The following is a 27,838-nucleotide window of genomic DNA, read 5'->3' as shown; positions in this document are numbered from 1 at the left end:
TGGATTATGTAAGTAAGTGGGTAGAAGCAGTTGCTTTACCCACTAATGATGCTAAGGTGGTTATAAAGTTTCTAAAGAAGAATATTTTGACCAGATATGGGACCCCACGCTGTCTCATCAGTGATGGTGGGAAACATTTCATTAACTGCCAACTTGAGAGGTTGTTGGAGAAATATAGAGTCAGACACAAAGTTGCAACTCCATATCATCCACAGACCAGTGGACTCATTGAAGTCTCTAACCGAGAGGTAAATAGGATTTTAGAGAAGGTAGTCAATCCTTCTCGAAAAGACTGGTCTCTCAAGTTAGAGGAAGCATTATGGACTTACAGAACCGCATATAGAACACCCCTAGGATGTTCTCCATATAGATTGATATTCGGCAAAGCGTGCCACCTTCCCCTCGAACTGGAACACAAGGCTTATTGGGCAGTCCATGCCCTCAATATGGATGACAAGGCAGCAGGAGAAAAAAGACTGCTACAACTTGAGGAGTTAGAAGAATTCAGAGGGAACACGTATGAAAATTATAAATTGTACAAAGAGAAGATGAAGAAGTGGCATGATAAAAGGATCAGAAACAGAGATCTCAAAATTGGCCAGGAAGTGCTACTTTTCAATTCCCGACTCAAACTGTTCCCAGGAAAACTCAAATCAAGGTGGACTGGGCCATATCAAATTATAAATGATGTAGGAAATAGAGCATTTGAGATCCAAGGCTCAGAACATGACCGTTCCTTCAAAGTAAATGGGCACAGGTTGAAACTATACAATGATGAAACCTTCTATGAAAAGAGGAAAGTATCCCTCTTTCTGAGACCACTTAAGAGGTAAGTACCATGTCTAGCTAAAGACATTAAACTAAGCGCTGACTGGGAGGCAACCCAGTGGATACATTTGCTCTCTGACAAAGAGCAAAGTTTTGGGGTGGTTACTCTTAACCACATAGCTCCCAAAAAGGAGGGAACGCCTGATGTTCCACTCCAAAAGTCCAAATAAGGTACATCCCGTTCCAGAAACGTAGTTTTAGGGTGGTCCCTGACCACACAATCCCAAATAAAAAAAAAGAGGGAAAAGGAGAAAACCCTCCTAGTTATTGTAGTCTAGTTTACTTTCAGTATTATTTATGTTAATTCTGTTTTTCTTTTCTGTTCCCTTGTAAATACTCCTTTTTGCAATGAAAAAGACTTTTTGATCGAACTGCATGGTACATACATTTCAGTTATAGTATTAAGACTGCCCAATTATTTTTGACTAACCAACATACATGAAACACAAAGTCACTTACTAATCATGCTTATTCTTTCTCTGAGTACTTGAATTAGAAAAAATGCAGGGAATTTAATCCTCAGATTTTTGAAGGAAGCTGATCTGTGTGAACTCAAGCTAGTAAGGAACGAAAAAAAGGGCCAAACATTCACTTATGAGAGAGTTCCTGAGGTGTAACCACAATGAAACTTCTCAATTTGCCTTGATGCTTGATGAACAGATGGACTCCACTGCCAAGGATCAAACAGAACCACACACTCACCTCCACTCCATAATACACCACCTGGTCAACCAAAAAGGGCAAGGAACAGATCCAACAATGAACAAAAAGGACAAAAGAAAGAAAAGAAAAATAAAAAGGGAACAACCATTCAAAAGAATTCAGACATTACCAGCAAACCTTCCTTCAAAAGGGGGAAAAAGGTATAAGAAAAGGTGTTCCCTCAAACAGAAAAAGTCCAAGTTCAAAGGCACAAAAGTAAACGTTCCTTGACCCTACAATTAAGACTGTCATTCTTCCACACTTCCATACACTCATCCATCAAAAGATCCTTGGAAGGGAAGACAGCTGAACTTCATAGGAAAGCAGCAGAAAGGCAAGTTCTGAAGAATAGCATCTAGGAATGGACAGAGCAAACACCAAACCCTGAGTGATAGTGAGACAGAAGATCAGCAACCTTCACTTACCTGGGAACAAATTCTTCTTACTATTTAACTGTGAAGAATAACTCATTTTTTGAAAAGTTCATGATTATTTCACTTGTTAGGACACTGTATTGGTTGGGTTATTTCACTTGTGATATATTTGGTGTGATAGGGCACTGTATTTTTGGGTTATTTCACTTGTTACAGTTCTGAAAAATTCTGTATTGTTGTTAAAGTGGAGTAGTTGCGTGCTGTAAATCTGTCCTAGGTGTGTGGGAGCAACCGTGTGGGTTGGCAATCTTGTGCTTGGCTTAAGAGTGTGTCTCAAGGCCTGGAGCCCCAAGAATCCACTAGGGAGAGTGGAGGTCTTGTGTGAGAGAAGTTGGTGAACTCCGTAGATTCGGCTTGAGAGTATTCTCAGAGCTTGGAGCAGTGTAGGCACTAGGAAGGTTTTTGATATTTTGTTTGATTGCTTGTGTTACGCGTGTTTGTAAAACAGGTACACCTGTGATAAATAAAATATCTGCAGCGACTTCAGTCTGGACGTAGCACCCTACTTAGGCTTAGTGGGTGTGAACCGGGATATATCGTGTCTCTTGTCTCTCTTATTTAATTTTTGAATATTTTGTTTAGAGACTGACAATTACACTGATTCTGGTTTGAAAGTGCTGTAGCACCTTATAGGTTCTGATATAATTGCTGTAGCACTTAAACTGTTTTTTGTATTTGGAAATTAATATTTTTCTGTTTTGTTTAAGAAAATTACATTGCTGCATTTATACTCTATAAATTGCTAAGGTACGCATTCTGTTACTAAATTGTTCTTAGCATTGTGAAAAATTATTTTGGGCATATAGGGACTGAAGAAAAATTGTGTAATTGTTTACTGAATTCAAAAAGTTTTTTAAAAAAGTTTAGAACACCTATTCCCCCCCTCTAGGTATTCTGTAAGCGTCATGTGTAAGAAACCACTTGCCCAAGAGTAATGTTAGTGGAGGTTGATAAATTTTGTTTTTCATGTTTTTAATTAAAAAATAAAATTTTTAAGAAATATATAAAGTTTATCTCACTAATTTATTTAAAAAGAAATTAATGTTACCACTCCCACATCCATACTTGTTAATACATACCTTATTTGTAAATAAAAAAAATAGACATAATATGTTGAAAATTAAAATTTCTCATGAGAAATTTACTAATTAATAGTAGAACTGTAATTATTTGTTATATTCAATATAAAACATATACATGACAATATTTTTGTTGTACTATATTTCCTTTTATTTGCAAATGCGAATGATTAGATGAAAATAAAACTGCAATAAAATAAAATTATGAGATGTTATCAATAATCGTTTGTTACGAAAAAATTTAAATTATTTTAAATATAATAATAATAATAATAAGTTGATCATGTTCATGCAAGTCTCATTGCAAGGGGGAGAACGCATATATATTTGGTTGAATTGTACCTATTGACTATTGTACAATGTATTGACCACTAAAATTGCATGTTTTTGAGTTATTTATACCATTTCTTCTAGTACAATGTATTGTTCCCATCCGATCTGCATGCATGTACAAACTATAACTTTATTTGTTTTATATTTATTTTATTTTATTATTTTCATATCTTCCAATTCATGATTATTTGCCCATTCTGCTCTATAAAAGTTAGTTCTAAAATTAGTGTTAAGTAGTGTTTTAAAATCCCATCCTGCCCCCCGGGTTGACCCGGGTCAACCCTAACCCTTTCCCTCTAAGGGTTGGGGTCACCAGTTAGACTCTATATGCACATCGACCCCTCCGACCCCCAAAACCCGGTCGGGTTTAAGTGATTCCCGGGTCAGAGGGGTCAAAGGAGGTCACTGCATGTTTTTTTTTTTAAAGAAAATTCAATGAAACAATGTCGTTTTAAATAAAATAAAAATATTTGCAAACCTAAATTTAATCGTTCGCTTCTCTCCCAGCGACCTAGACTTGTGGTATCTTGATACTTTGGTGTCATCAGAATATGAGTTTTGTACTTTGTTATTTTGATACTTTAATTAGGTTGTGTAATATTGATTTGTGATTGTAATTGGTGAATTATGTTAAGTATATTTTGAATCTTTGATGATTGGTGATTTGTTTTTTAATATTTTCATGTAGGATATATATATTTATATTTTTTTAATATATAAAACTGGGTCAGCGTAGTGACCCCGTGACCCCCCGGTTGAACCCGTGACCCCATGACCCCTGACCTCGGCCGAGTCAATGGCCGGGCCGAGTTTTTAAACACCGGTGCTAAGATTAAACAAGTAAATATCTATCTTATACTAGTTTTCCCATGGGAAACTTTTTTGCATGCATGGCTTCAGGTAGCAGTGATAGTGATAGACGAGATATGGATCACATGTTCCCTTGAGTGAGATAAAAAATTTAGAGACAAAAGAAGTTTAGAAAATCATATGGAATCCATGGAGGCAAATACAAATGCTTCAAATGTAAGGCTCCCTTTGTTACTAAAACAGAGAACTGGACATTTTAACAAGGGAAGATGCAGCAAGAAAGGGGTTTTTCTTATTTTATATATTTAAATTTTAAATGTTGTATTTCTCTTTTCTTTTCTTTTTTAACGTTATCTTTTTGTTATTCAACAGAGCAATTTCCTTTATCTGTCAAATGTTTTCGAGTAGGTTTATCCTAGTCAGTTATCCACTCTTATATGTAAATCTAGTTCTTTGTAAAGGTTTATCTAGTACATGAAATTCATAGTTATAATTAACTAGTAAGCAGGGCATGTTAGGCGGAAGAAGCCCATAGTCACTTGGTCGCTAGCTGGTGTCTTGGCACCTCTTAATTTTCAAAAATATTATATATTCTTTTTAAAAATTATGATATAGCCTTGGTATTGGTTAGGTTTTTAAAAGTGATACAACATTGACACTAGTTGAATTTTACTAATGGGATCTTTTGACACTAATTTGATCTTTTCCCCGGCTCCGCGCGCCACTAGGATGAAGTATGGAAGTTTGTATATTATTAAAATGATGAATAAAGAACATAATGATTTTGATCCTCATGTCTGTTGCTATTTTATATTTGTTATTGTTCTTAGGGGAAGGATATTGTGACAACCAAGTTGTGTTACTACCAAGTGACTACCAATCAATCTCACCGTTAGATCGATTATATTAATCCAACGGTTATATTTATTTCCATCTTTGTATGGTCATGATTCTCCAAATTTAATACTTTATATTTATTTTCACTTTTGTATGGTTATGATTTTCCATATTTAATGCTTTCACTTTAAATATGGGGAATCATGACCATACAAAGATGGAAATAAATATAACCGTTGGATCAACATAATTGATCTAACGGTGAGATTGATGGATAGTCACTTGGTAGTAACACAACTTGGTTGTCACAATATCCTTCCCCTTGTTCTTATTTGGGGCAAAAGTTTCCAACCGCCGCACCTTTAGATTCTAAAAGTATGACTGATTGTATTCTTTATCGCCAGCAAAAATATTATTTGATAGCTTTAAGGCAGTAATACTAGGGATATAGTAGCCTTAATACTACTAAGAAATTTTCTTAAGATTGATCTTTATTGTAGATGTGTGGAAAACTTCCTTGAATCTTAAAATTGAAGAACAACATAAGTATTAATTGCTCATAATCAACAAATTTTGTCCTGCCAATTATTTTCTTTCTTTAACGATCACATTCCTTATGTGTTGATATTCGGATATTCCTAACATATGTCAGTTTAGATTATAGTTTTACCGTTTCAGTTATGTGATTCTCTGTGTCATTAGTTGTTTTCCTCACGTAAGCTTCCATCTTTTTCATTCTCTTTGAACAACTTTTTTTTTAATACTTCTATTTTACGATTGCAAATTATCTATATTCCATTGACATTGATATGGAACACGAGACATGATATTCTGACACGTTAATTCTAAAAAGTGTTAGATTTTGATTTGCTAGGACACATTTTGATATTAAATAATATTTTTAATTTATATAGTATATATTATATTTAATATTCAATAATTTAACAAAAAATAGAGCTAAACTTATAATATTCATCAATTTTACAAAGAAACATAAGATATCTCAAATATTTATATTAAACTCAATAAAATGATAATTGTAATCCAACGAATCTAATTGTTGGAACTAAAAATGCAACGCAACACAAATTTTGAATCCTATTTTGAGTCCTTGCAACACGTATTAGAGTGTCAGGAAGTGTCAGAGTATCGGTGAGTGTCGGACATGACACGTCAGAATTTTTGAGGTGTCGGTGCATCATCGGCGATTGTTATAATTTGAAGTATAGTTTAACGAATGTCTTTATATATTTTTTTCTTTACAGGTCACGCACATAATTATGACGCAAAATAATGATAATTGAACCTTAAAAAAGTATGATAGAAAAAAAAAGGGCTATGGTTAATAAACAATGTTAAAATCATTTAAGCTTTAATAGTTGTTTGAAATTTTTTTAAATGCAAACAACTTAAGAAAAGAGATAAATATCTGAGATTTTGTACTCCGCAAATGAAATCAATATATTTAGCCGTACATTATCTCCAGAACGTTTTGTTTTGTTTATAAATCTTATCCGATTAAATTAATAATTTTAAATTTAACTATTTACAAACCTTATATATAAGGTTTGATGTTTCTCATGTTGTATAAGATGAAATTATTTCTTATTATACATAAAAATATGTGGGGCCCATGTAAAAAGAAAAAAAAAAAAAGTCCTTAACAATTTTATGTATATATAGGAGATAATTTTATCTTCCACAACATGACAGATATTAAACTCATACATATATTGGTAGTTAAGGAAATAATGTAAAATATTAAATTAGGGTTTAATGTTTCTTGTAACATCTCGGTGGCTGATGAGGGCATGCAGTAATCGCCGGAGCAAAGAGGCACGGACAAGGAGCGACTCCTGGCAAGATTCCAACGAAGGGGTACATGAATAAATCGAATACACACCCTGTTATGGACCTGACAAGGCCCACAATCTAGAAGGCCCAAATAGGACTAACTGTTAAGAGGAAATTAAGAAAATATTCCTTAATTATACTAATCCTACTACGACAGTCAACAATTGGACCCCCAATACTCTTATGAGGTCCACTCGTGTTAGGTACCTCATCTATGAATAAGGGGTTAAGCCATATGGTACACACATAATAAATCCTCTCTCGTAGCTTGTCACTGTGTACACACCTCCACGCTTTGACTATGTCGCTTTTATTATTGACAGATCCTATATTAACATATTAATCTCTGATTGAACATATCTATCAGATCATAACATTGACGTTGTCTATGGAGATCGATAAACTTCAATTCCCATCCAATCATGGTGAATGCACACCAACGGCTACAATCAAATCCTATTACGATGGGAAGGCAACTTCATCAATATCATTACGAGCAGAAACCAGAATCAATATTCAATAGCCGAGTTCGTGTTCAAAGCCAAAATCAATATTAAATCAATATTCAACGGCCGAGTTGGTGTTCAAATATAAAAAACCTTCCACTTGGCATCTTCTGCACGACAAAAAAGAGCAAGGCAAGCTAAAAAGCATAAGCTAAGCCTTCCTTCCTTACTTATTTATAGATTTCAAAAAATTTGAAGTAAATAATGTTTATTATTCTCTCCAGTTTGCACAATTTGCAAATATTCCCCTACGAAGTATTATGAATTTACATATATACTGCAATATTATCATTCAAAAGTGCAGGGCAAATATGTTGTGAATAAATAATTAATAATGTAACATTATCATTCACGTTATTATACTTCTATTTTTATTTTATTTTTAAAAAGCAAACAAAGTCACATTCAGGTAGCTACATGTTTGAATTTTATATTATTGCCTACTTAATCGTTGGCATGTTTGAATTTTATATTATTTTGTTGACTACCTAACTGTTGGCATGTCAACAAGTTTTAATATTATATTGGCAACATGTTGGCTCGTTCACATGTTCACAAACCATTCACCGAAAAGAAGAAGATCAGCTAAGTTGGAATTCCGGAGGAGATTGAATCCTCAATGCAGCTGAATGCTTCTCGGATCAAAGATCTTCAGAATCAGGATGACATGATTAATTCCATGAAAGAAGCTTTTGAATGTGCATCATCATCTGTACAGAAATGCACGAATTGTAACAATTTTAGCTGGTTCTCCTAGAAAATATTTTGTAACAAAATTTGCATCAGAAGATTGCAAGTCAGAGATGGTGCAACAAATGCTACATCAGAAGAATGCGGCAAAACTGAGATAAGGATAAGTTTTATTGTTTTAATGCTATTTTATTTTCAATTGTCATCTCATAGCTGCACGAATCACTTAACAGTATATACTTGTCAAGCACCCTAGCTACCTCCAATTTATTGCATAGAACATTAAGGATTTTCATCAACCGATCTAAACCGATTCAAACCGCGGTGACCGAACCGAAAAACTGAGATAAGGAGATAAGTTTTATTGTTTTAATGCTATTTTATTTTCAATTGTCATCTCATAGCTGCACGAATCACTTAACAGTATATACTTGTCAAGCACCCTAGCTACCTCCAATTTATTGCATAGAACATTAGTGGTGTTTATCAACTGATCGAAACCGATTCAAACCGCGGTGACCGAACCGAAAAACTGAGATAAGGAGATAAGTTTTATTGTTTTAATGCTATTTTATTTTCAATTGTCATCTCATAGATGCACGAATCACTTAACAGTATATACTTGTCAAGCACCCTAGCTACCTCCAATTTATTGCATAGAACATTAGGGGTGTTCATCATCCGATCCAAACCGATTCAAACCGCGGTGACCAAACCGAAAAACCGATAACCGAATAAATCGAAAACTAAAAAAAAAAACCACAAATTTTAATTGGATTGGATCGGTTTTCGGATGGGTTGATGAAAATCGATCCAATATATTAATTTTCCTCTACCTACTTGGACTTTTCTCCAATCATAGCCTAAAAATTTCTAAACCCAAGACCTGTTAACCCATCAACTACACCCAAGAAAAAATGTAATCACATCTCATCAACAAAATTTCATCTGTGTAGAACTTCATATCTTATTGCTAAAAAAAACCATATTATCATTTACTGATGCTTTTGTATTTAAAAAAAAAATAAAAATTTACAAAGTCAATATATACAAATGATGTTATTTGCACAATAATCATGAAACAAATTTTAAGATTTTCAAAAAACTGAAAACCGATCCAATCCAAACCGAAAAATATTGGATCGGATCAGATCTGATTTGAAAAAAAAAACCGAATGGATGATTAAATGATCAAATCGAAGGTATTGAATCAGATGATTTTTGCTTCCAAAATCGATCCAATCCGGACCGCGAACACTCTTGTAGAACATATAAGGGGCTATTACATGACTTGAAACATATAGTATGCAGGTCATTGTGAAATGTGAAAAATATTTTTTTGTGTGGATATTTTGTAAGAATACTTCTCAGATTTGTTAATGTCAAAACAAATTTTCTTGCAAGTCACTGTCAAATTAACTGTGTATTTCATTCATCATTTTACAAGGTAAAGAAGGTGTTTAAATACACCAATAACAGAAACAGGATCATATCAATATCCTATACAAAACAACTAAACAAAGAACAAACTCCCTAATTTTCTCAACAGTAAAAAACAACTTTACAAACTAAGTTTAAAATTCAAATTCTATTCTTAACACTCCCCCTCAAGTTGGTGCATGTATATTTATCATGCTCAACTTGTTAATTGCTTTATCAAACGCCTTCCCTGAGACAGCTTTTGTTAGAATGTCAGCAACTTGATTTTCTGACCGTATGAAAGGTAACTGAATAATCATATGATCAAGTTTCTCCTTAATAAAATGTCTATCAACTTCCACATGTTTTGTCCTGTCATGCTGAACCGGATTATGAGCTATTTCTATTGCAGCCTTATTGTCACAATATAACTTCATGGGTTCACTGTATTCAATTCCAATATCTTTCAAGATATTTTTAATCCAAAGTAATTCACAGATACCCTGAGCCATACCTCTGAATTCTGCTTCTGCACTTGAACGGGCTACTACCTTTTGTTTCTTGCTTTTCCAAGTCACTAGATTTCCTTCAACAATTGTGAAATAGCCTGATGTTGACTGTCGTGTAGTCTTATCTCCAGCCCAATCTGAATCAGTATATCCTTCAATTGATGATTCTCCATTTTTTGAGAACAGCAACCCCTTTCCAGGTGTCCCTTTTAAGTATCTAAGAATTCTTTGTACTGCATCCATGTGATCCTTACTTGGAGAATGCATAAATCTACTAACCACACTCACTGCATATGAGATATCAGGCCTAGTATGAGCCAAATAGATTAATTTTCCAACTAACCTTTGGTATTTATCAGTCTCGGTTGGAATCTGATCCTGATAAATTCCTAAGGTATGGTTCATCTCAATTGGAGTTTCCACAGGTTTGCAGGCCAACATCCCAGTTTCAGCAAGCAAGTCTAGGACATATTTTCTTTGTGACAATACAATTCCTTGGTCAGATCTGGCAACTTCAATACCTAGGAAATATTTTAATTCTCCTAGGTTCTTCATGTCGAATTCAGTGGCTAGATATTGCTCTAAGGCTTTCATTTCACATTCATCATCACCTGTAACAACCATATCATCTACATAGACCATTAAAATGGTTACCTTTCCTCCCTTATGCTTTATAAACAAAGTATGGTCTGAATTACTTTGTTTATAATTGAACCTTTTCATAGCCGAGGAGAATCTACCAAACCATGCTCTAGGGGATTGTTTCAATCCATATAGAGCCTTTCTCAATTTGCACACTTGGTTTCCTTGTCTTTGTTCAACTCCTGGTGGTATCTCCATATAAACTTCTTCCTCTAGGTTACCGTTGAGGAAGGCATTCTTCACATCATATTGTTTTATACTACAGTTTCTATTGGCTGCAATGGAGATTATGACTCTGACTGTATTTAGTTTTGCAACTGGTGCGAAAGTCTCTTGATAATCAATGCCAAATCGTTGGGTATATCCTTTGGCTACAAGTCTGGCCTTGTATCTATCTAAGCTTCCATCAGCCTTCAATTTTAATGTAAATATCCATTTGCACCCGATTGTTTGTTTTCCTTGTGGTAGTGGAACCAATTCCCAGGTTGAATTCTTTGAAGAGCCTCCATTTCTACATTCATAGCTTCCTTCCATCTTGGGTTTTCAAGTGCTTCCTGAACATTTGTTGGAATAGCTACACTAGACAACTGATTAGTGGCAAAAGCATATGATTTTGAGAGTTTTTCTGTTGAGACATAATTTCCAATAGGATATTTAATTTTGGCAGAGAGGTCAGGTTCATAAACTTTAGGAGGAATACCTTTGGTTGTTCTCTGTGATTTTCGAATTTGTGGTTCATTTGTGGGTGAGATATTGTTAACAGATGAAGAGAGGGGATTAGAGATTACCTCATTATGAATCAGTGAAGTAGAGTCAGGAACAGCCACCTCAGCAGGACTTGGTGTAGGTGTTAAATCTTGTGTGTCAGCTATACTATTGGTAGCTTCTCTGTCCACTGCAACAGCTATACTATTCGGGTTTGCTACAGATTCAGCTGCATTCAGATTCAAGTTCTCTGCAGATTCAGGTTCATTCAGAGCAGCTGTAGATATATGCTCCTCAGGCCCAGTATTTGTAGCTTCTTGTGAATGTGTTGTCCACACTTCTTCTCCTAATTTATGGTGGAACTCCCCCTGAGAAGAAGGCTGGGAATCTCCCCCTGAGTAAAATGGTTCTCCTTCATGAAAGGAAACATTGAGAGATACATGCAATTTGCGGGTAGTAGGATCATAACACCTGTATCCTTTTTGCACATCAGAATATCCAACAAAAATACATTTAGAGGCACAGGGATCAAGTTTATTCCGGAAGGGGTTTAGGAACATGTACATATACGGTACAACCAAATGTTCGTGGTTCAAGATTTGAAGAGTGAGGTATAGAGAAGTAAGATTCAAGTTTTTGCAGAGGGGTTTGGAAATTAAGTGTGCTTGATGGGGTTCGATTGATTAAGTACGCGGCAGATATGACTGCCTCTCCCCAAAAGTGTGTGGGAACATGCATGTCAAAGAGTGAGGCTCGTACAACCTCTAAAATTTGTCTATTTTTTCGCTCAGCAAGTCCATTTTGCTGAGGGGTATATGTACATGACGTTTGGTGTTTAATGCCATGGGAGGTAAGAAGGTTGGAAAAATTTGAGTTTAGATATTCCGTACCATTGTCTGATTGAAGAATTTGAACAGAAGAGTGAAACTGAGTTTGAACCATAATTTGAAAAATTTTGAATGCAGAAAATACATCACTTTTATGTTTCAAAAGAGAAATCCAGATCATTCGTGTACATTCATCAATAAAGGTTACATAGTAAAATGCTTTGGAGATAGAGGGAACCTTGGCAGGCCCCCAAACATCCGAGTGAACTACTTGAAAAGGAATGACACTTTTATTAATACTTGGAAGATAAGGAACACAATGGCTTTTAGCCAATTTGCAAACAGAACATTGAAGACTGGAAAGAGACACTGACTTAAATAAATGAGGAAACAACTTTTTCAAATACGCAAATGATAAATGTCCTAATCTACGGTGCCACAGCCAGATACTCGTAGATGCTTCAGAGACTGAGAAGGAGCTGTGGAGATGAGAAGATGTTGAAGTGAATGCAGGTGTGCAGTCCAGGAAGTAAAGAGCTCCATTTTTAACACCATAACCAATCGTCCTGTTTTGGTGAATGTCCTGAAACGTACAAGAAGTAGGTCCAAAGGTAACTTGGCAATTTAAATCAGATGTGAGTTGATTTACAGATAACATATTACAAGTTAAGGAGGGTACAAGCAGAACAGAAGTAAGGCGCAGAGTAGGAGTTAATTGGATACAACCTTGGCCTGTGATAGGAGCACAACCTCCATTTGCAGTGGAAATATATGTCTTAGGACATGATTCAATTTTATTCAACAGAGAGGAGTCCCAAACCATATGATTGGAAGCCCCAGTATCAATTATCCATGAAGATTTCCAACAATGAGCAGAAAAAACATAAGACTTACCTAGGATGCTAGCTTGAACAATGTGTGCTTGAGGTGCCTTTTCCTCAGTATCAGCGTGAGTGGTGAGGGCCTTGCTGAGAAGCTTTTTGCGTGGGCGTTTCGTGAAATCCCACCAGTCTGGGTATCCAATCAATTCATAACACCTCTGTTTGGAATGGCCGGATTCCCCACAATGAGAGCACAGAAAAGAGGCTTTGTGGGATGGAGCAGTATCACGGCGAGATTTCTGGTGTGGAGGGAATCCTGTGCGTGGGGAATGACTGATATATGCAGAGGGTTCATTAGAGGGTTTCGGGTTGTCCATCGTGTGACGTTGCTGATGGTCACGGCGGACATAGGCATAGGCAGTTTCAAGGTCCGGTTTAGGGTCTTTACGAAGAATATCCCCTCTGATTTGGTCAAAAACAGAATCAAGACCAGCCAAAAAAATATGTACCCGTAATCGAGAGAGGGCAGAATGCTGGTGAAGAAGATCAGCAACTGATGCGGAAGAGGGGGTGCGGTGGTCAATTTCCTGGAAGATAGCCAACAGTTCGTTGTAGTATACGGCAAGAGGACGATCATTTTGCTTTGTGTTGAACGATCGTTGGTTGATATCGAACAAGCAGGATTCGTCAGAGCCATCATAAAAGGTCTTAGAAGCAGCATCCCATATCTCGCACGCTGTCTCCAGACGGATAAACCTCTGCATGAGGCTAGGGGACATGGACTCAATCAACCAGCTTTTCACGCGTTTGTTGTCGGTGATCCAAGATTCATAGGAAGGATCAGCAGCATTTGGTTTGGGTTTAGCACCGGTGAGAAAGCCGGATTTATTGCGGGCCCCAATTCGCATGTCCATGAGTTGGGACCATAGGGGATAATTGGTTTCGTCAAGAACAACGGTGATGGGAAGAGAGGAGTGATCTTGGTTGATAATGATGTTTGGTGGAGGCATTGGGATGGTAGAGGACAATGGGTTTTGTTCGTCGGAGGGCATATTATTGCCAGTGGTGTTGATGGTTTCCATCTAGGGTTTGAAGGAGAAGACGAAAGTGGGAATTGGGAAAAAGAAGTGAACCTGGTCTGGTGCGTACGGTTCGGGTGTGTTGGGTGAAAAAGAGGTTAAAGGGAGGGAGGTGGGTTTCAGAAAAATAATTCAAGAAAGGAAAAAAAAATAAGGTGGGGTTTCGTAAACAAAAAAACGGAAAAGGTATTGCAAGGGAAAAAAAAATCAAGGATCAGAACTTAGCTCTTGATACCATGTCAAATTAACTTTGTATTTCATTCATCATTTTACAAGGTAAAGAAGGTGTTTAAATACACCAATAACAGAAACAGGATCAGATCAATATCCTATACAAAACAACTAAACAAAGAACAAACTCCCTAATTTTCTTAACAGTAAAAAACAACTTTACAAACTAAGTTTAAAATTCAAATTCTATTCTTAACAGTCACGAGTTAGGAGATTTTACTTTTGATGATCTGCAAGCTACTTCTCGTCTAACGAACAGTTGTGAATTAGGCATATCAGTATACGTCACTAACTAACGTGATGCTGCTGCTAGTCCTTTTCATTTGTCATGCTTCTTGTGTATGTCATCTTGAAGACAAAATATAGATTCAAAAAGATAATTTTCTTTTACCGCATATGGCATAGTTGTTGGTATGCTGGCTTGTTGGCTTTGTTCTAGTTGTATTTTCAGATATCCATAAAGGTGACCAAGCAGGAAGGCTTATCTTATACTCTTGGCACTTGTATAAAACTACAACGTAGAAGAGCTTGGACTTATGAGTGAAATAATCAAATTACATTTTGCAAGAATGTGGCTGATAGAGTCTATCTTGCTCTCTTTCCTTCCGATCGACAATGGCAGTTGAACAATTAGGGCAAAAAATCCGTACTAACGTTAATTTTGAAATGTATCTCCATCGTAAAACACTTTTCAAAAGAATGACTATAGTAGAGCAGTCAAACACGTAGGTTTGACTGACGAGATAAGTCCCGCCAGTGAGAAATACGAGATCAGAAGCCACGTAGGAAGCCCAACCAATCGCGTCAGTCCATGTCACGTGTTTTCCACGTATCCCGCCACCTGCTGTGACATGTACCAGTCCCGCCATGTCAGTTGGCGAGACTAAGCCACGTGTGCGACACATCCGCAGTTCTTGTGACGCGTTCCAGCCTCCCCTCGCCTCACTCGTGGGGTAGCGTCCGCTTGTCAATCTCGCCACTGACACTTACGGTTGATACCTGTCTGGTTATATATAGGTCTTCCGGTGTTTGCTAGTATTGAAACTTTGGAATTTGGTTTATGTTTTCTATTTTTGTATATGATTTTGACGGACGGTTTCTTTACTTGTAGTAATTTGTTTGTATCACTTGCTGTGTGTAATTAATTTCGAAAAGGTTTTGTGTCACTTGCTGTGTGTGTAATTTCCAAAAGGTTTTGTGTCACTTGCTGTAATGCGGATTCAAATGTTGTTTATTTACTTTTTTTAATCTCCACTTGCATCTGATCTTTTTGTGTTATTTGCATACACCCCTGTATTATTACAATGGAACAATATCGGTCTTTTGTATATTATAATGGTTCTAAAATTAACGGTGTAGGCGGGTTGAGATTCGAAGGGGAAAAAAGAGCAATGTATATTGTGCGAGGCTTGTCCATTGAAGATCTACTTCAGAAGATTCGTCAGAAGTTGAAGTTGCAACAAAATCAGGTAATTTCTTCAATAACGGGTAGAGTCCCAAGTGGAAATCGCAAATATGCAGGTTTTAATCTAACTGATGATGAGGACATTGATATTTTTCTTGGAACATTTGTCCAAAACTCTACTACTTCTCAATTTGTTGAGTTATACGTGGATATTGAGACATCAGACGAAATGTCAACACCGACACGTGGGTTAGACCTTAACAGTCAGACACAAATGCCGTCATCATCGGTACCCCAACCCACACAATCAACTATTGCGCATGGAGATGAAAGCGACTATATGGTAGATGTTGAACCTGACAATGAAGATGAGGAGGAAGATGAAGACACTCTATTGGCAAATGACCATGATCAGAATGATAGTGATGGAGGAGATGATGAACATCATGATAATCCCATAACACAGGAGACAGTTATCCCTGCGTCCAATAATGCGGTTATTCCACCAACATCAGGTTAGCCATTGAACGTGTTGAATGATTAATTTTTTTTTAATCGCTTTAATATTTGCCATATCGTATTTTTTTATTTTTTTTGTAGATGTGACACCATTTTGGGATGACATCCCACACTATGAGGCTGTTAATTTGGATTATCCGAACGAAGACATACTGGATGTTGAAGGCTTAGGTCGTGGTCAGTGGACAAGAGGAGACGAAATGTATGTGAAACAAGAGTTCCGGTTGAAGAGCGATGTGCAAGCCGCTATAAAACATTACTGCATGAATGAGCATCAAGAAGCTGTAGTGGTTGAGAGTACTACCACGAAGTTGTCTATGAAATGTCGTAAGCATGAAGAAGGCTGCAATTGGCGAGTAAGGGCAATTAAACCGAAGAATAGCAACAGCTGGGTAGTCACTAAATGGGGTGGAAAACATTCTTGTGTCAGCACAACCCTTTCGCAAGATAACAAACAACTTGATTCACAATTTATATCTGAGGCCATTCTAGGTACTATATACATTGTTGAAGTTTTCGTACTGCGACAATTTATGTGTTTATCATGTGAAGGTGGATATTATTACTAATTACAAATATGCTCTATATCTGTATGCAGACATGGTGAAGGCTTCGCCGTCGGTGGCCGTTATCTTGATACAAGAACGAGTTACTGCCCTTTTTGGATATAATGTTTCTTATAGGAAGGCGTGGAAGGGAAAGCAGAAAGCAATTGCTAAGATTTACGGTGATTGGGACGAGTCATACGCGTTCTTGCCAAGATGGTTCGCGCACATGTTGAATTTTTCTCCGGGGTCTGTTTACCATATTCAACATGGATCGTGTGTCATGAATGGACAAGTTATTACTGGGTCTAGGGTTTTTCAACGTGTTTTCTGGACTTTCGGTCAATGTCGGGAGGCGTTTAAATGGTGTAAACCAGTCATACAGGTCGATGGTACGCATCTGTACGGTAAATACAAAGGGACATTATTGATCGCCACAGCGCAAGATGGCAACAATGAGGTATTGCCAATCGCATTTGCGGTCGTTGAAAGTGAAACTAAAGATGCATGGGAATATTTTTTGGCATCCATCCGAATGCATGTAACCAGTAAGACTGGAATAAGCCTTATTTCTGATCGACACAAAAGCATTTTATCAGCAGTGGCCAATCCAGACATTGGATGGCAACCTCCTAATGCATACCATGTGTTTTGCCTTCGTCATGTGGGGAGCAATTTTAATACACGATTCAAGGATCAATACATGAAGGGTTTTCTAAAGAAGCTAGGTTATATATGCAAACTAGTTACATGAAACTGTGTAAATCCTTTGTCGATTGGGTCCTTTATTATATAAATATGTGTTTTTTTTCGTAGGATATGTTGCAAATAAAGACTACTTTGATGCCGCGTATGCCGAGTTCTGCAGCATTAGTCCAGAAGTCGCTGCGTGGATTGAGGCTGTTCCAAAAGAGAAGTGGACTCGGAGTTACGACGAGGGTGGACGAAGATATGGTCACATGACAACTAACTTGTCTGAATCAGTCAATAGGGTTTTCAAGGGAGCGAGGAACATGCCAATAACTTCTTTGGTAAAATGCACATATAGTCGACTTGCTCGTTACTTTTTTAAAAGAGGGTGTAAAGCACAGAAAGATGTCGAGACATAATAGGCGTGCATGTCCTACAAGACGCATATCAAATTAATGTGTTGGAATGATGCCAAAATTGTAATATAATATCTATCTTTCAGTAATCGCAAATCTAGTTCAGTACACAAGCTACTGAAATTGCAAGAAGTGAAATAATAAACAGGTGACATGCAAGAAGTGAAATAAAAATCGGACAGCATAACAGCAGAAAACTGGACAATCCCCTTAAACCTGAAATGCAGAAAATAACAGTCCAAATACATATCAACCATATCCATAGTTGGGAATTCCGAGTTCCCAGATACAAATCATTCTGCAGTACTACACATGAAACCATACATGACATAACAAAAACAGTAAATTACAATAATCCATAAGTACAGTCATCCACAAACACATCTAAAATGCATAGATAGGGAAACTATGATGATGGAGTATAAGTAGGCCATGGTCTGTTACGCGCATCACGTTCAGGGTTCCTGCGAATGACACCACCCACTCTCTCTGTATCAGGATCATGCCTAATATCGAAATCCTCTGCTGCTGCTTGGAGAAAGTCGTCCCCTGTGTCCTCTCCTGACTGATGCCCACTGCGAGACGTATGTGATGTTTCCCTATGGCCGTACCTTCCTGCAGTGACACTACTAGACTGGGTCCCGTGATATGCACCGAATGCTGACACTCCGTGTACCGGATGATAGGAACTGAACCCTGCCAATGGTGGAGTTCGCGCACTCTGATCAAACTGGGTACTCATCCACTGATATGAGGCAGGAAACTGTGTTTGAGAGTGTGGCGGCAAGTGAGGATCTAAACCAAATGACATATTTGTAGGCATCTGCATGGGCATCTGCATGGGCATGGGCGCGGTCATCTGCATGGGCATCTGCATGGGCATGGCCACGTGGCTTAGTCTCGCCAACTGACATGGCGGGACTGGTACATGTCACAGCAGGTGGCGGGATATGTGGAAAACACGTGACATGGACTGACGCGATTGGTTGGGCTTCCTACGTGGCTTCTGATCTCGTCTTTCACACTGGCGGGACTTATCTCGTCAGTCAAACCTACGTGTTTGACTGCTCTACATTGGTCATTCTTTTGAAAAGTGTTTTACGATGGAGATACATTTCAAAATTAACGTTAGTACGGATTTTTTGCCGAACAATTAGCCTCACACTTGGAATGGAGAGATTATTCTACGGAGCAGCATACTTAAAAGGATGGACGTACTTTATTCAACTTTCATATACTTGTGGGCCATACAAATCAAGTTATGGATTTTAAGTTGTGACACTACTGAACCCGACTCGCTCGCTGGGCTTCTAGACCAAGTTCCACAGAGTTTAAGAACGCTGCTATTTTTTCTTGAGCATAATCATGAACCAACCAGTCTTGTCAACCTTGGCTTATAGAAGCATTCTCAATATCGGTCGGTTTGATATGACCATTGTTGACAATACAAGCAGAAAATGGCTTTTACACCGCCCTAGCTGGAAGATATATATCAAGACAAGATGGCTACCCCTGAAGAAGACAGGACTGACGTACAATTACATCCACACTATCTTCGTAATTTATCCTCGAACCAATTGGTCCACTCAGCTCTGTGGGAATCTTGCGGAATCGTATTTAACAAATCTGCATCACATTCACATTCGTGGGAGATCTGTGTCGATCCCAGTTACGAAGTGATATGTGAAGATAACAAAGCGACGTGGCGGAGTCTTCCACCGAAGAATTGAAGCCAATGATAAGTTGGTTGAGAGATATGGGAATGGGATGCAGTAGAAAACTATTCAAGTGTTTGGTCGTGACTCAAGCCAAGAATGATGGCAGTTGACTTCTGGTCATCTTGGTCTAAATGGGAAGCTAATGAAGATGTGGTACCAGCCCCATTTCAATCTACAAAGTAACCATGGAGTCATTCTAAACTACAAGACGAAAGTTTATGCCTTCTACAGGTCAGTCCACTCAAAATGGAGGTGCGTGCCTCTCTTCGTATCTCTGGTTAGAGGTACATGCTTCTTTATCTATTATACTGTTATCTAGTGGACCAAGTTGGTCTCATAAAAAATTGAGGTATATGCTGCCGAAACATGTTACTACACTTCATGGAATATGTATTGTGATTAGAAGTAATCAGACCATTAAATTGCCAAAAGGCAAACCCGTTAATCTTCCACATTGTTTAAAGCATATAATTAGCAGAAAATAATTCCTATGGTTAACTGATACATAGCTGATTGCCGGTGATGCATGGTGGCTGATTGAAATCTCGGTAAAAAAATGAGTCAACTCGTCCCTTCTTGATTGGCGAGTCGGTCAGGTCGGCTCGTTGGGCCTAGCACGTTTTGTCGGCCCTAAATATGTGATTTCAAGATAAAAATTTTAATTCATGGGGAGCACCAAATTTACAATAAAAAAAATTTGTTTAAAACTTAAAGAAAAATATATAAAAAATGTATAAGTAAAAAAAGAAAAAAAAGTTCTTTTTAAGTAAAAGGGAGCAACACCATTGAAGTTTTTCTCGTGGTTTGATATCTTTTGTGCTTGTACTTTAGTACTAAAAAATTTCTAATCAGTCATAATTCACGAGGATAAATAGTAGTACATACACTAAAATACCTTTAACAAATTTATCAAAAATAAAAATAATAAATACCTTTAATTAACAAAGATAGGTATATTATCGCATCTAGAGAATGTTTGGAGAGGAAAAATAAAAGGAAGTTTTTTTTTAATGAAAGAGTTATAAAAAATATGGGAAAAATAAATATAATGTTATAGGAAAGTGTTTAGGTTATGTTATAGAGATATAAATTGTGGGACCCACACTTGTTTTCAAAAAAAAAAAAAAAGTGTGGGTCCCTCAATCTCTATCTCTATAACATAACCTAAACACTTTCTTATTAACATTATCTTCTATTTCCCATAAAATATTTATAAAGATGGATAGGAAATTATTGAAATCTTAAATGATAGTGTTTTTTTTTTTTATCAAACTATAATGTAAAATTTCAAAAATAAAATTACACGAAAAATATTAAATAAAATATCTAAAATATAAAAGATATATGTAAATCTAATTTAGATAAAATCTGAAAAATTAATTTAAAAGGGAAAAAATTAAATTATAAAAATAATTAAGTTAAAAGAATTTAAATGCAAAATTAAAAATAATTTCAAATGGTGTTTGTCATTTTTAAAAGAAAAATACACCAAAAATTTGATTTTTTTTTGTCCTCAAATAAGCACTCTCGAACTTAATTAATATAGAGTGAATATGAAGAATTATACAACTCAATTAACGTACTCAAGATATTAATGTTTGATATACGCAACACATGATACTATATATGCAATTTCTACCCTTTTGAAATTAATATTTCAAAAAAAAAAAATTATATTACTAAATTATCATGAATCATTACGCAAGAAACACTATGCTATTTTTTAAGCTATTTTAGATGGTGTTATTAGTAATTTTTTTAGTTATTTATATTACTAAAATATCATATAACTATGGTGTATCATATGATACACCATATAATTCACAACCACAGATATACATATCATAGAGTGCATCAGAAAGGAATTTGTATCTAACGATGTGATACTATATCATACAATACGATACTGTATCATATGATATACAATACTTATCGTGTATCATACTATAAGAAAATTAAATCAATTTTTTTAATTTTTAATATAAAAAAGAAATAAAAATTTGATTTATGATTTATATAAAAAAATATTATTACTAAAAAAAGAAAATAAAGATTTGATTTGTGATTTAAATTCAAAAATTAATTTAAAAAATCTATATTAATAAAGAAAATAATTAAATATATATTTTAATATATATTTTAATATATATTTTTAAATTATTTTTTATTATATTTCTATATCTTATAATTTAATATGATTCACCATTCACAATAAAAAAATAACCAAACAATACATAATACGTATTACAATTCAACAACGTTATTTTAAAAAGCGTCATGTTAAATGTAGCCGAGATCGAGCATATCTTTAATTAAGGGTAGGTATTTTTATTGAAAGTAGAAAAAGTGATACTCAGTTAATTAACATTTTTTTAATAGTTAGATTTGGTAACATTAACTATAAAAAATGAGTAAAATAAATATAATAAATCTGGTTATTTTTCTCTGACGTTAACAACTAATACATTGAGAAGATATTGATAATGCTTCGTAAAATCTATTTTGTCGTTTTTTTCAATGCAATGAGTTCCATATGGTGTTTTGTGGTCATTAATGCATCTAAAATTGTGCAAAATATAGATTTATTATTAATTATAAATAACCGAATAACTTTTATCATTTTGACGTGATTGTTGTTTTTTTTTTTTCCTATGTTCTTCAACTCAAAATACATCTACCGTGATATAATAAATTTGAATCTTTATTTCAATAGTGGAGTAATAGTCAGAAGTATTTTTTGAATTTATATATCAAATTAAAATTTTAAATTATTTCCCGCAATTACATTTTTAAATTTATAGCACATATTTTTTGAACTTATATATCAAATTAAATTAATACTTTTTATTTCTAATTAGTTATTTATTATAAGAAATGTATTTTTAAATTTTAATTAATATTTAAAATTTTGAATAAATTTTATGCACGAAAAACATTCATAAATTGCCCATTTTTTTTTACTAATTAAGTTAATATTTCTTATATTTGAAAATACGCGTTCAATATATATTTGTTAGCGTAATTTACAATGACAAATACGCAAGATATTAAATAACATGTCATAAGAATCAGGGCGCGCCTTCATTTGCGCCTATGTTATTCCAATAAACCAATTATCCTTTGGAGAATGACAAGGGCCACAAATATTTGGCTCCATGGTCCCCCAATGAGCCATTCTGACCTTTTTCTTTTTTGGTTTTTCATGCTATTAATTAAGAGAAAAATGTTTATCTTTTTAAATGACATAACTTATATCATTTCACTCTCACAAAGAGGTAGAACCCACACCTTTATTTTTTTGTCAACTCTCTCTCCTTTTTTATCTATCTCTTTCTCTCTCTTAAAATGACATAACTTTACATCCTTTAAAATGACACATACTTTATCCATTAATTAATCCAATCTATCTTCTCCAGTTATGGGATATTTTCGGAAATGTTAGGTCAGACATTTGGGTGCCCTTAGCAAGGCAAGAAATTAGTTTCTGAATCTAAAGATAGATAGAAAAATGGAACGGAAGACATGCACTTGTGGAGGGCACAAGTTTGAATTGTCTTCTAATTGGTTTATTGCTCTACATCCACAATTTAAATGCATCTTTATCCGCTATGTGCAACATGGTCACTTTTCAGATTTTAATTTGCAAACTAGATTGAACGAAAAAAAGAAGAAGCAAACTTGTCATTTCCAACTATCAAAGTAATTTTGTTGTTAAGATTAGAAATAAATCTCGCCTTCATATAAGACGAAAAAAAGTTATTAACGTCCCCAAGAATTAGTAACGAATTGCCCTAAAATCATATTCAATTTTTATCTTTTCATGAGTAGAAGTTAGGCTAAAATATCTATATATAACTTTGTTTACCGAAAAAAAAGGTTATATAACTTCTATTGATTTTTCTATGGAAAAAACACTTCTTCTATTGGAGAAGTGTCTTCTACTACCATACATTCACTTACGTGTTAAGTTTTTTTTTTTTTTTTTTATAGTGAAGCCCACCACAAATATGTGGCTGCAGAAAAAAAATTCTTCTCCTATTAAAGGAGAAATGCAAAGCCTTCGATGTATAGTAGATCCTTCTCACCAGCCAAGCTAGCCTATGTAGTACCGATATCGACACGGGACACCACACGACACGACATTTCGATACGTTATTTTTAAAAAATATTAAATTTTGACACGTTAGGACACGTTTTGATATTGAATAATATTTTTAATTTATATTGCGTATATTATATTTAATATTTAATAATTTAACCCAAAAAAAGCTAAATTTATAATACCTATTAATTTTGTAAAGAAACATAAGATATCACAAATATTTATATTAAATTCAATAAAATGGTAATAGTAATCCAACGAATTTAATAGTTAGAACTAAAAACGCAATCCAATGCAACCTTTGAATCTTTTTTTGAGTTTCTACAACGCGCGTTGAAGTGTCGGGAAGTGTCAGACACGACACGTCGATATTTTTGAAGTGTTGGTGCTTCATAGAAACTAGCCTAGAAAATTGCCAGGCCCGCACGTAGAAGGCAGTCTAAAACAAAAGTGGAACCAAGAAGCTGAAAAGCCCAATGATTTTAAAAATCACTTCCAATCATTTTAAACAAGGATAATGTTTTCCTCCTTTTACATGAGACAAACAATTTTCCTACACAAAGATAAAAGTGGGCCCATCAATTCTTTTACTTTTTATTTTATTTTAAAAATAATGGACTCCACAATTAATTATCTCTATGACATGACCTAAGAATTTTCCTACAACATAATATTTATTTTTCCCTTTTAAACAATTTTGTGTCAAACTTGTATGGATATTTCAGTTAAAAGAAGTTTGTATGATAGAAAATTGCTCGGATATTAAGCATAATTTATGTGTCACGAGATAGAATAGAAAGGAAAAGCCTTGGAGAGCCTTCACAATGCCCATTGAGTATCATTATTTTATTCTCAATAAATATTACATTCTTCTTGGAAATGCTAAAGGAAGCAAACAATGCCACTTGTATACCTTTTACTTTATGTTCTTTGCTTCTGTTGTTGATTTAGATACGGTATAGCTCACTCTCAGTTTTTGCCTATGTCGCAGAACTCTTACTTTTGCAAGATATTGAATTTGATATTGAAATTTATGTAGATAATGCAATATAATATTCTTGCATATTTGTGAATAAATTGTTTTACAAATTCGAATCCATCATCTTCTATTTACAAAAGGGAAATTTTATTGTTGTTACAAGATTAGCTCCCTGCAAAGAATGACTAAAACAGTTATAATAACGAAATTGACAGTACTTTTGCTCCTCTGGAAAGACTTTGCTCCTCTGGAAAGACTTAAGAGGCAGGATGACAAAAGTACAAAATTTCCACCTCTCTCTATTTATTTTTTTTAAAAAGTGTTTGTTCTTTCAAATGACACAACTTATATCATTTCACTCTCATAAAGAGGTGAGACTCACACCTTTATATTTTTTTGTCCACTCTCTCTCCTCCTTTATCTATCTCTTTCTCTCACTTAAAATGACATAACTTTACATATTTTAAAATGATACACATTTTTTCCTTCGTTTTTTTCATATTATACTAAAGTTTTTGAACAGATTTGTGTACATGATAATAGTATGTAGGGGTGAAAGTGGGCCGAGTCGGCCTACAAAGGCCTACGACCTAACCTATATCGGGCCGGGCTAGGCCTATTACATATAGTCAAATAGAACAGGCTCGAGTTTTTAAAGAAGCCTATTTAGAAAGTAGGTGATAGACTTTTTTTTACATGTCGGGCCTATAAGCCTACAGGCCGGCCTATATCATATTATTTATTTTAAATAAAATAATATTATTCATAGTAGTACCAAATGGTGATAGTTTAGTTGCTGCATGTGAGCTAAGTAGATAGTGGAAGGACCTAGGTTCGTCCCCTCACCAATACTATCTTTGAAGTTGCATAAGATTTGTATCAATCTCTACAGTACCATAAAAATCAACATTATTGATGCCTATAGTTCTAGCTTGGCTGAAGATACCATCCAAGCGTTAATATACGACAGAGATTGGCTATGTAATAGGTATGACTTGAAGAAAAAACAAAAGGTATAAATTTAATCAATTGAAATTATTTTATAATTTAATTATATTCGATTAATTTTAATAGAAATTTGACTTTATTTTTTATATAGGAGGAACTAACATCTCAGTATGTGAGATTGCCTATATGAATCTATTAAAAGATTTTTTGTTTCTTAATCTTATTTTTTTGTCTCTATTCTTTATTCTTGTTTTTTGTTTTCTACATTTACAAATTGTTTACCAACTTATGTAATCTTAGAATTATATTTGTAAGGGAGAGAAGATGAAGACAAGTTTTTGGCTACTACAAGCATCATGATGTGTTTGTTGGATTTATATAGTTATTTTTAATTTATATAGTATAGATTTATTTATTGGATCTGATGAAATATATGTTATTTAGTTTGAGCATTTTACTTTTGAAAGTGACTTAAATGCATATTGTGATGAGTTTTGTTGTGATTCATGGTTCTGTTTGGACGTTGAAATTGTGATTTTTGTTTTAGCAACAGAATTGGAGTATTTTGTGAAGTTGATTCATGGTTCTGCTTGGAAGTTAAAAATTAACAGGCTAACGGGCTTAGTCAGGCCATTTGTTTTTTTATAAATGGGTCAAGTCTCGCTAACAGTTAGACTCGAGCTAGGCCAAATTGAAATTTTTTGGCATAGGCTTGGACTTTTCGGGGCAAAGCTCGGCCCAACCCAGCCTACTTTCACCCCTAATAGTATGATGTTGTACTTGAGCATCCTTAGAGTTATCTCTGTGGTGGCAGCGGTGTGCTTCTCCATGTGCTTTGGTGGGAAAAGAGGAGTTGTACACCTGCGAGGCACTCCGATGATTAAGTCAACATCAGTCATAGTTATTATGTGCAAGATAGAATATTTATCTAATTATGTGTTGTTCTTGAATGAGAATCGTTATATATGTTAGCTTGCAGATCATTCTCAAAGAGGTTTAGGGTTTTCCTCTTAGTTATTGGGTCTTAGGCTTAATGGCCCAAGTTAGATATATTATGTAGAACAACTTTAAACCCAAATAGAACAAGGAAAATATAAGAATTATGTTATAAGAAGGAAAATATGGTCATATTATAGATTATAACTATGTACTACGAGTAATATATAATTATAATATTAAAATTGTTTTTTCTCTTTTTGCCACGAGCCATTTCTCATTAACGATAGGTGTCAAGTGGAAGTACAGTGATGTATGTAGCTGAGGAGCCTATAGCCTTATGGAGAGAGAGAGAAAAAAAAAACAATTTTTAATATTATAAGTTATAACTAAATACTACCGGTAATACATTTCTCCTGGGACTAATATTTTTTATGCCACGGGACGGATCAAAACCCCATAGAACAAACAACTAATTACATGGGATCCAAGACATTGAATGACCAAAAATGCAAGCAAGACAACAACGCATATAGTAGCAGTGAATTTCAAACATTTTACAATAGAATATCAAAGTGATTTCACAAACTACCAAGAGTCAGGAGTGCAAACCTTACGGCAACTGGATTTCAGTGGATGAGCTTAAAGTTATCAATGTTTGAGGCTACCAAGAAAATTATTGCTCTTTCCTTCTTCTTATTTTTTTGAAAAAGGTGCTCCTTCCTTCTGTCATTAGGATCATTGTAACAATTTTAGGATTTTTCCTCATTGAAGGTCGGATGTGAGGGATTTTGCAATTTATCGATCCTGAATCTGACTTGGTAACTTATATTCATACGAGCTTCTTGCAGGTTTTGCACGAAGGATCACATCATCCTGCTATGCGGTTCAATCGAGAGAACCTTATTGAATTGATTGGTCGTCTTTTTGATTCTCATAAGATACTTGAATCCAATCTTTTCACTTACATATAGATCTTGCTAGTATACAAATGTTGATTTAAAAATGGCATCTAATTTGCTTTGAAAAAAGGAAGATCTTGAGTTTTATTTTTTTTCAATTCAAGTTCATCGATTCTTTTTCCAAAGCAAAATCAAAAGCCATTTTGAATCAACGTTTTTCTCCACCAACGAGATCTATACGCAAGTGAAAGATTGGATCTAAGGATCAATGTGAGAATCAAAGAGCCGGTCATTCAGTGAGGTCCTTTCAGTAGAATCGCATAGTAAAGTGATGTGAACCTGTTCAAAACCAACACGAAAGTCGCAAAGCTC

General features: G+C 35.0%; 1 protein-coding gene across 1 annotated transcript; it reads left to right on the top strand.

Annotated features, from left to right (window-relative positions):
- The first annotated feature begins 15,697 nt into the window (after nt 1-15,697).
- LOC133292875 (uncharacterized) lies at nt 15,698-17,884 on the top strand. The gene is made up of 4 exons (XM_061491361.1): nt 15,698-16,226; nt 16,312-16,722; nt 16,829-17,503; nt 17,592-17,884. Exons 1-4 carry the CDS (start codon nt 15,698-15,700, stop codon nt 17,882-17,884), a joined length of 1,908 nt encoding a protein of 635 aa, XP_061347345.1.
- The last annotated feature ends 9,954 nt before the right edge of the window (nt 17,885-27,838 follow it).

The sequence above is a fragment of the Gastrolobium bilobum genome, unplaced genomic scaffold (assembly GCF_033153095.1).
Source record: "Gastrolobium bilobum isolate Gb01-03AN ecotype WA unplaced genomic scaffold, APGP_CSIRO_Gbil_v1 utg2530, whole genome shotgun sequence".
NCBI lineage: Eukaryota > Viridiplantae > Streptophyta > Magnoliopsida > Fabales > Fabaceae > Gastrolobium > Gastrolobium bilobum.
This window is presented reverse-complemented; position numbering and strand designations above follow the sequence as displayed.

Excerpts from the sequence above, each read along its gene's own strand:
- LOC133292875 (XM_061491361.1), top strand. The coding sequence starts at position 15,698 with ATGTATATTGTGCGAGGCTTGTCCATTGAAGATCTACTTCAGAAGATT. Across the intron at positions 16,723-16,828 it reads TATATCTGAGGCCATTCTAG|ACATGGTGAAGGCTTCGCCG; the intron begins GTACTATATACA and ends ATCTGTATGCAG. Across the intron at positions 17,504-17,591 it reads GGGTTTTCTAAAGAAGCTAG|GATATGTTGCAAATAAAGAC; the intron begins GTTATATATGCA and ends TTTTTTTCGTAG.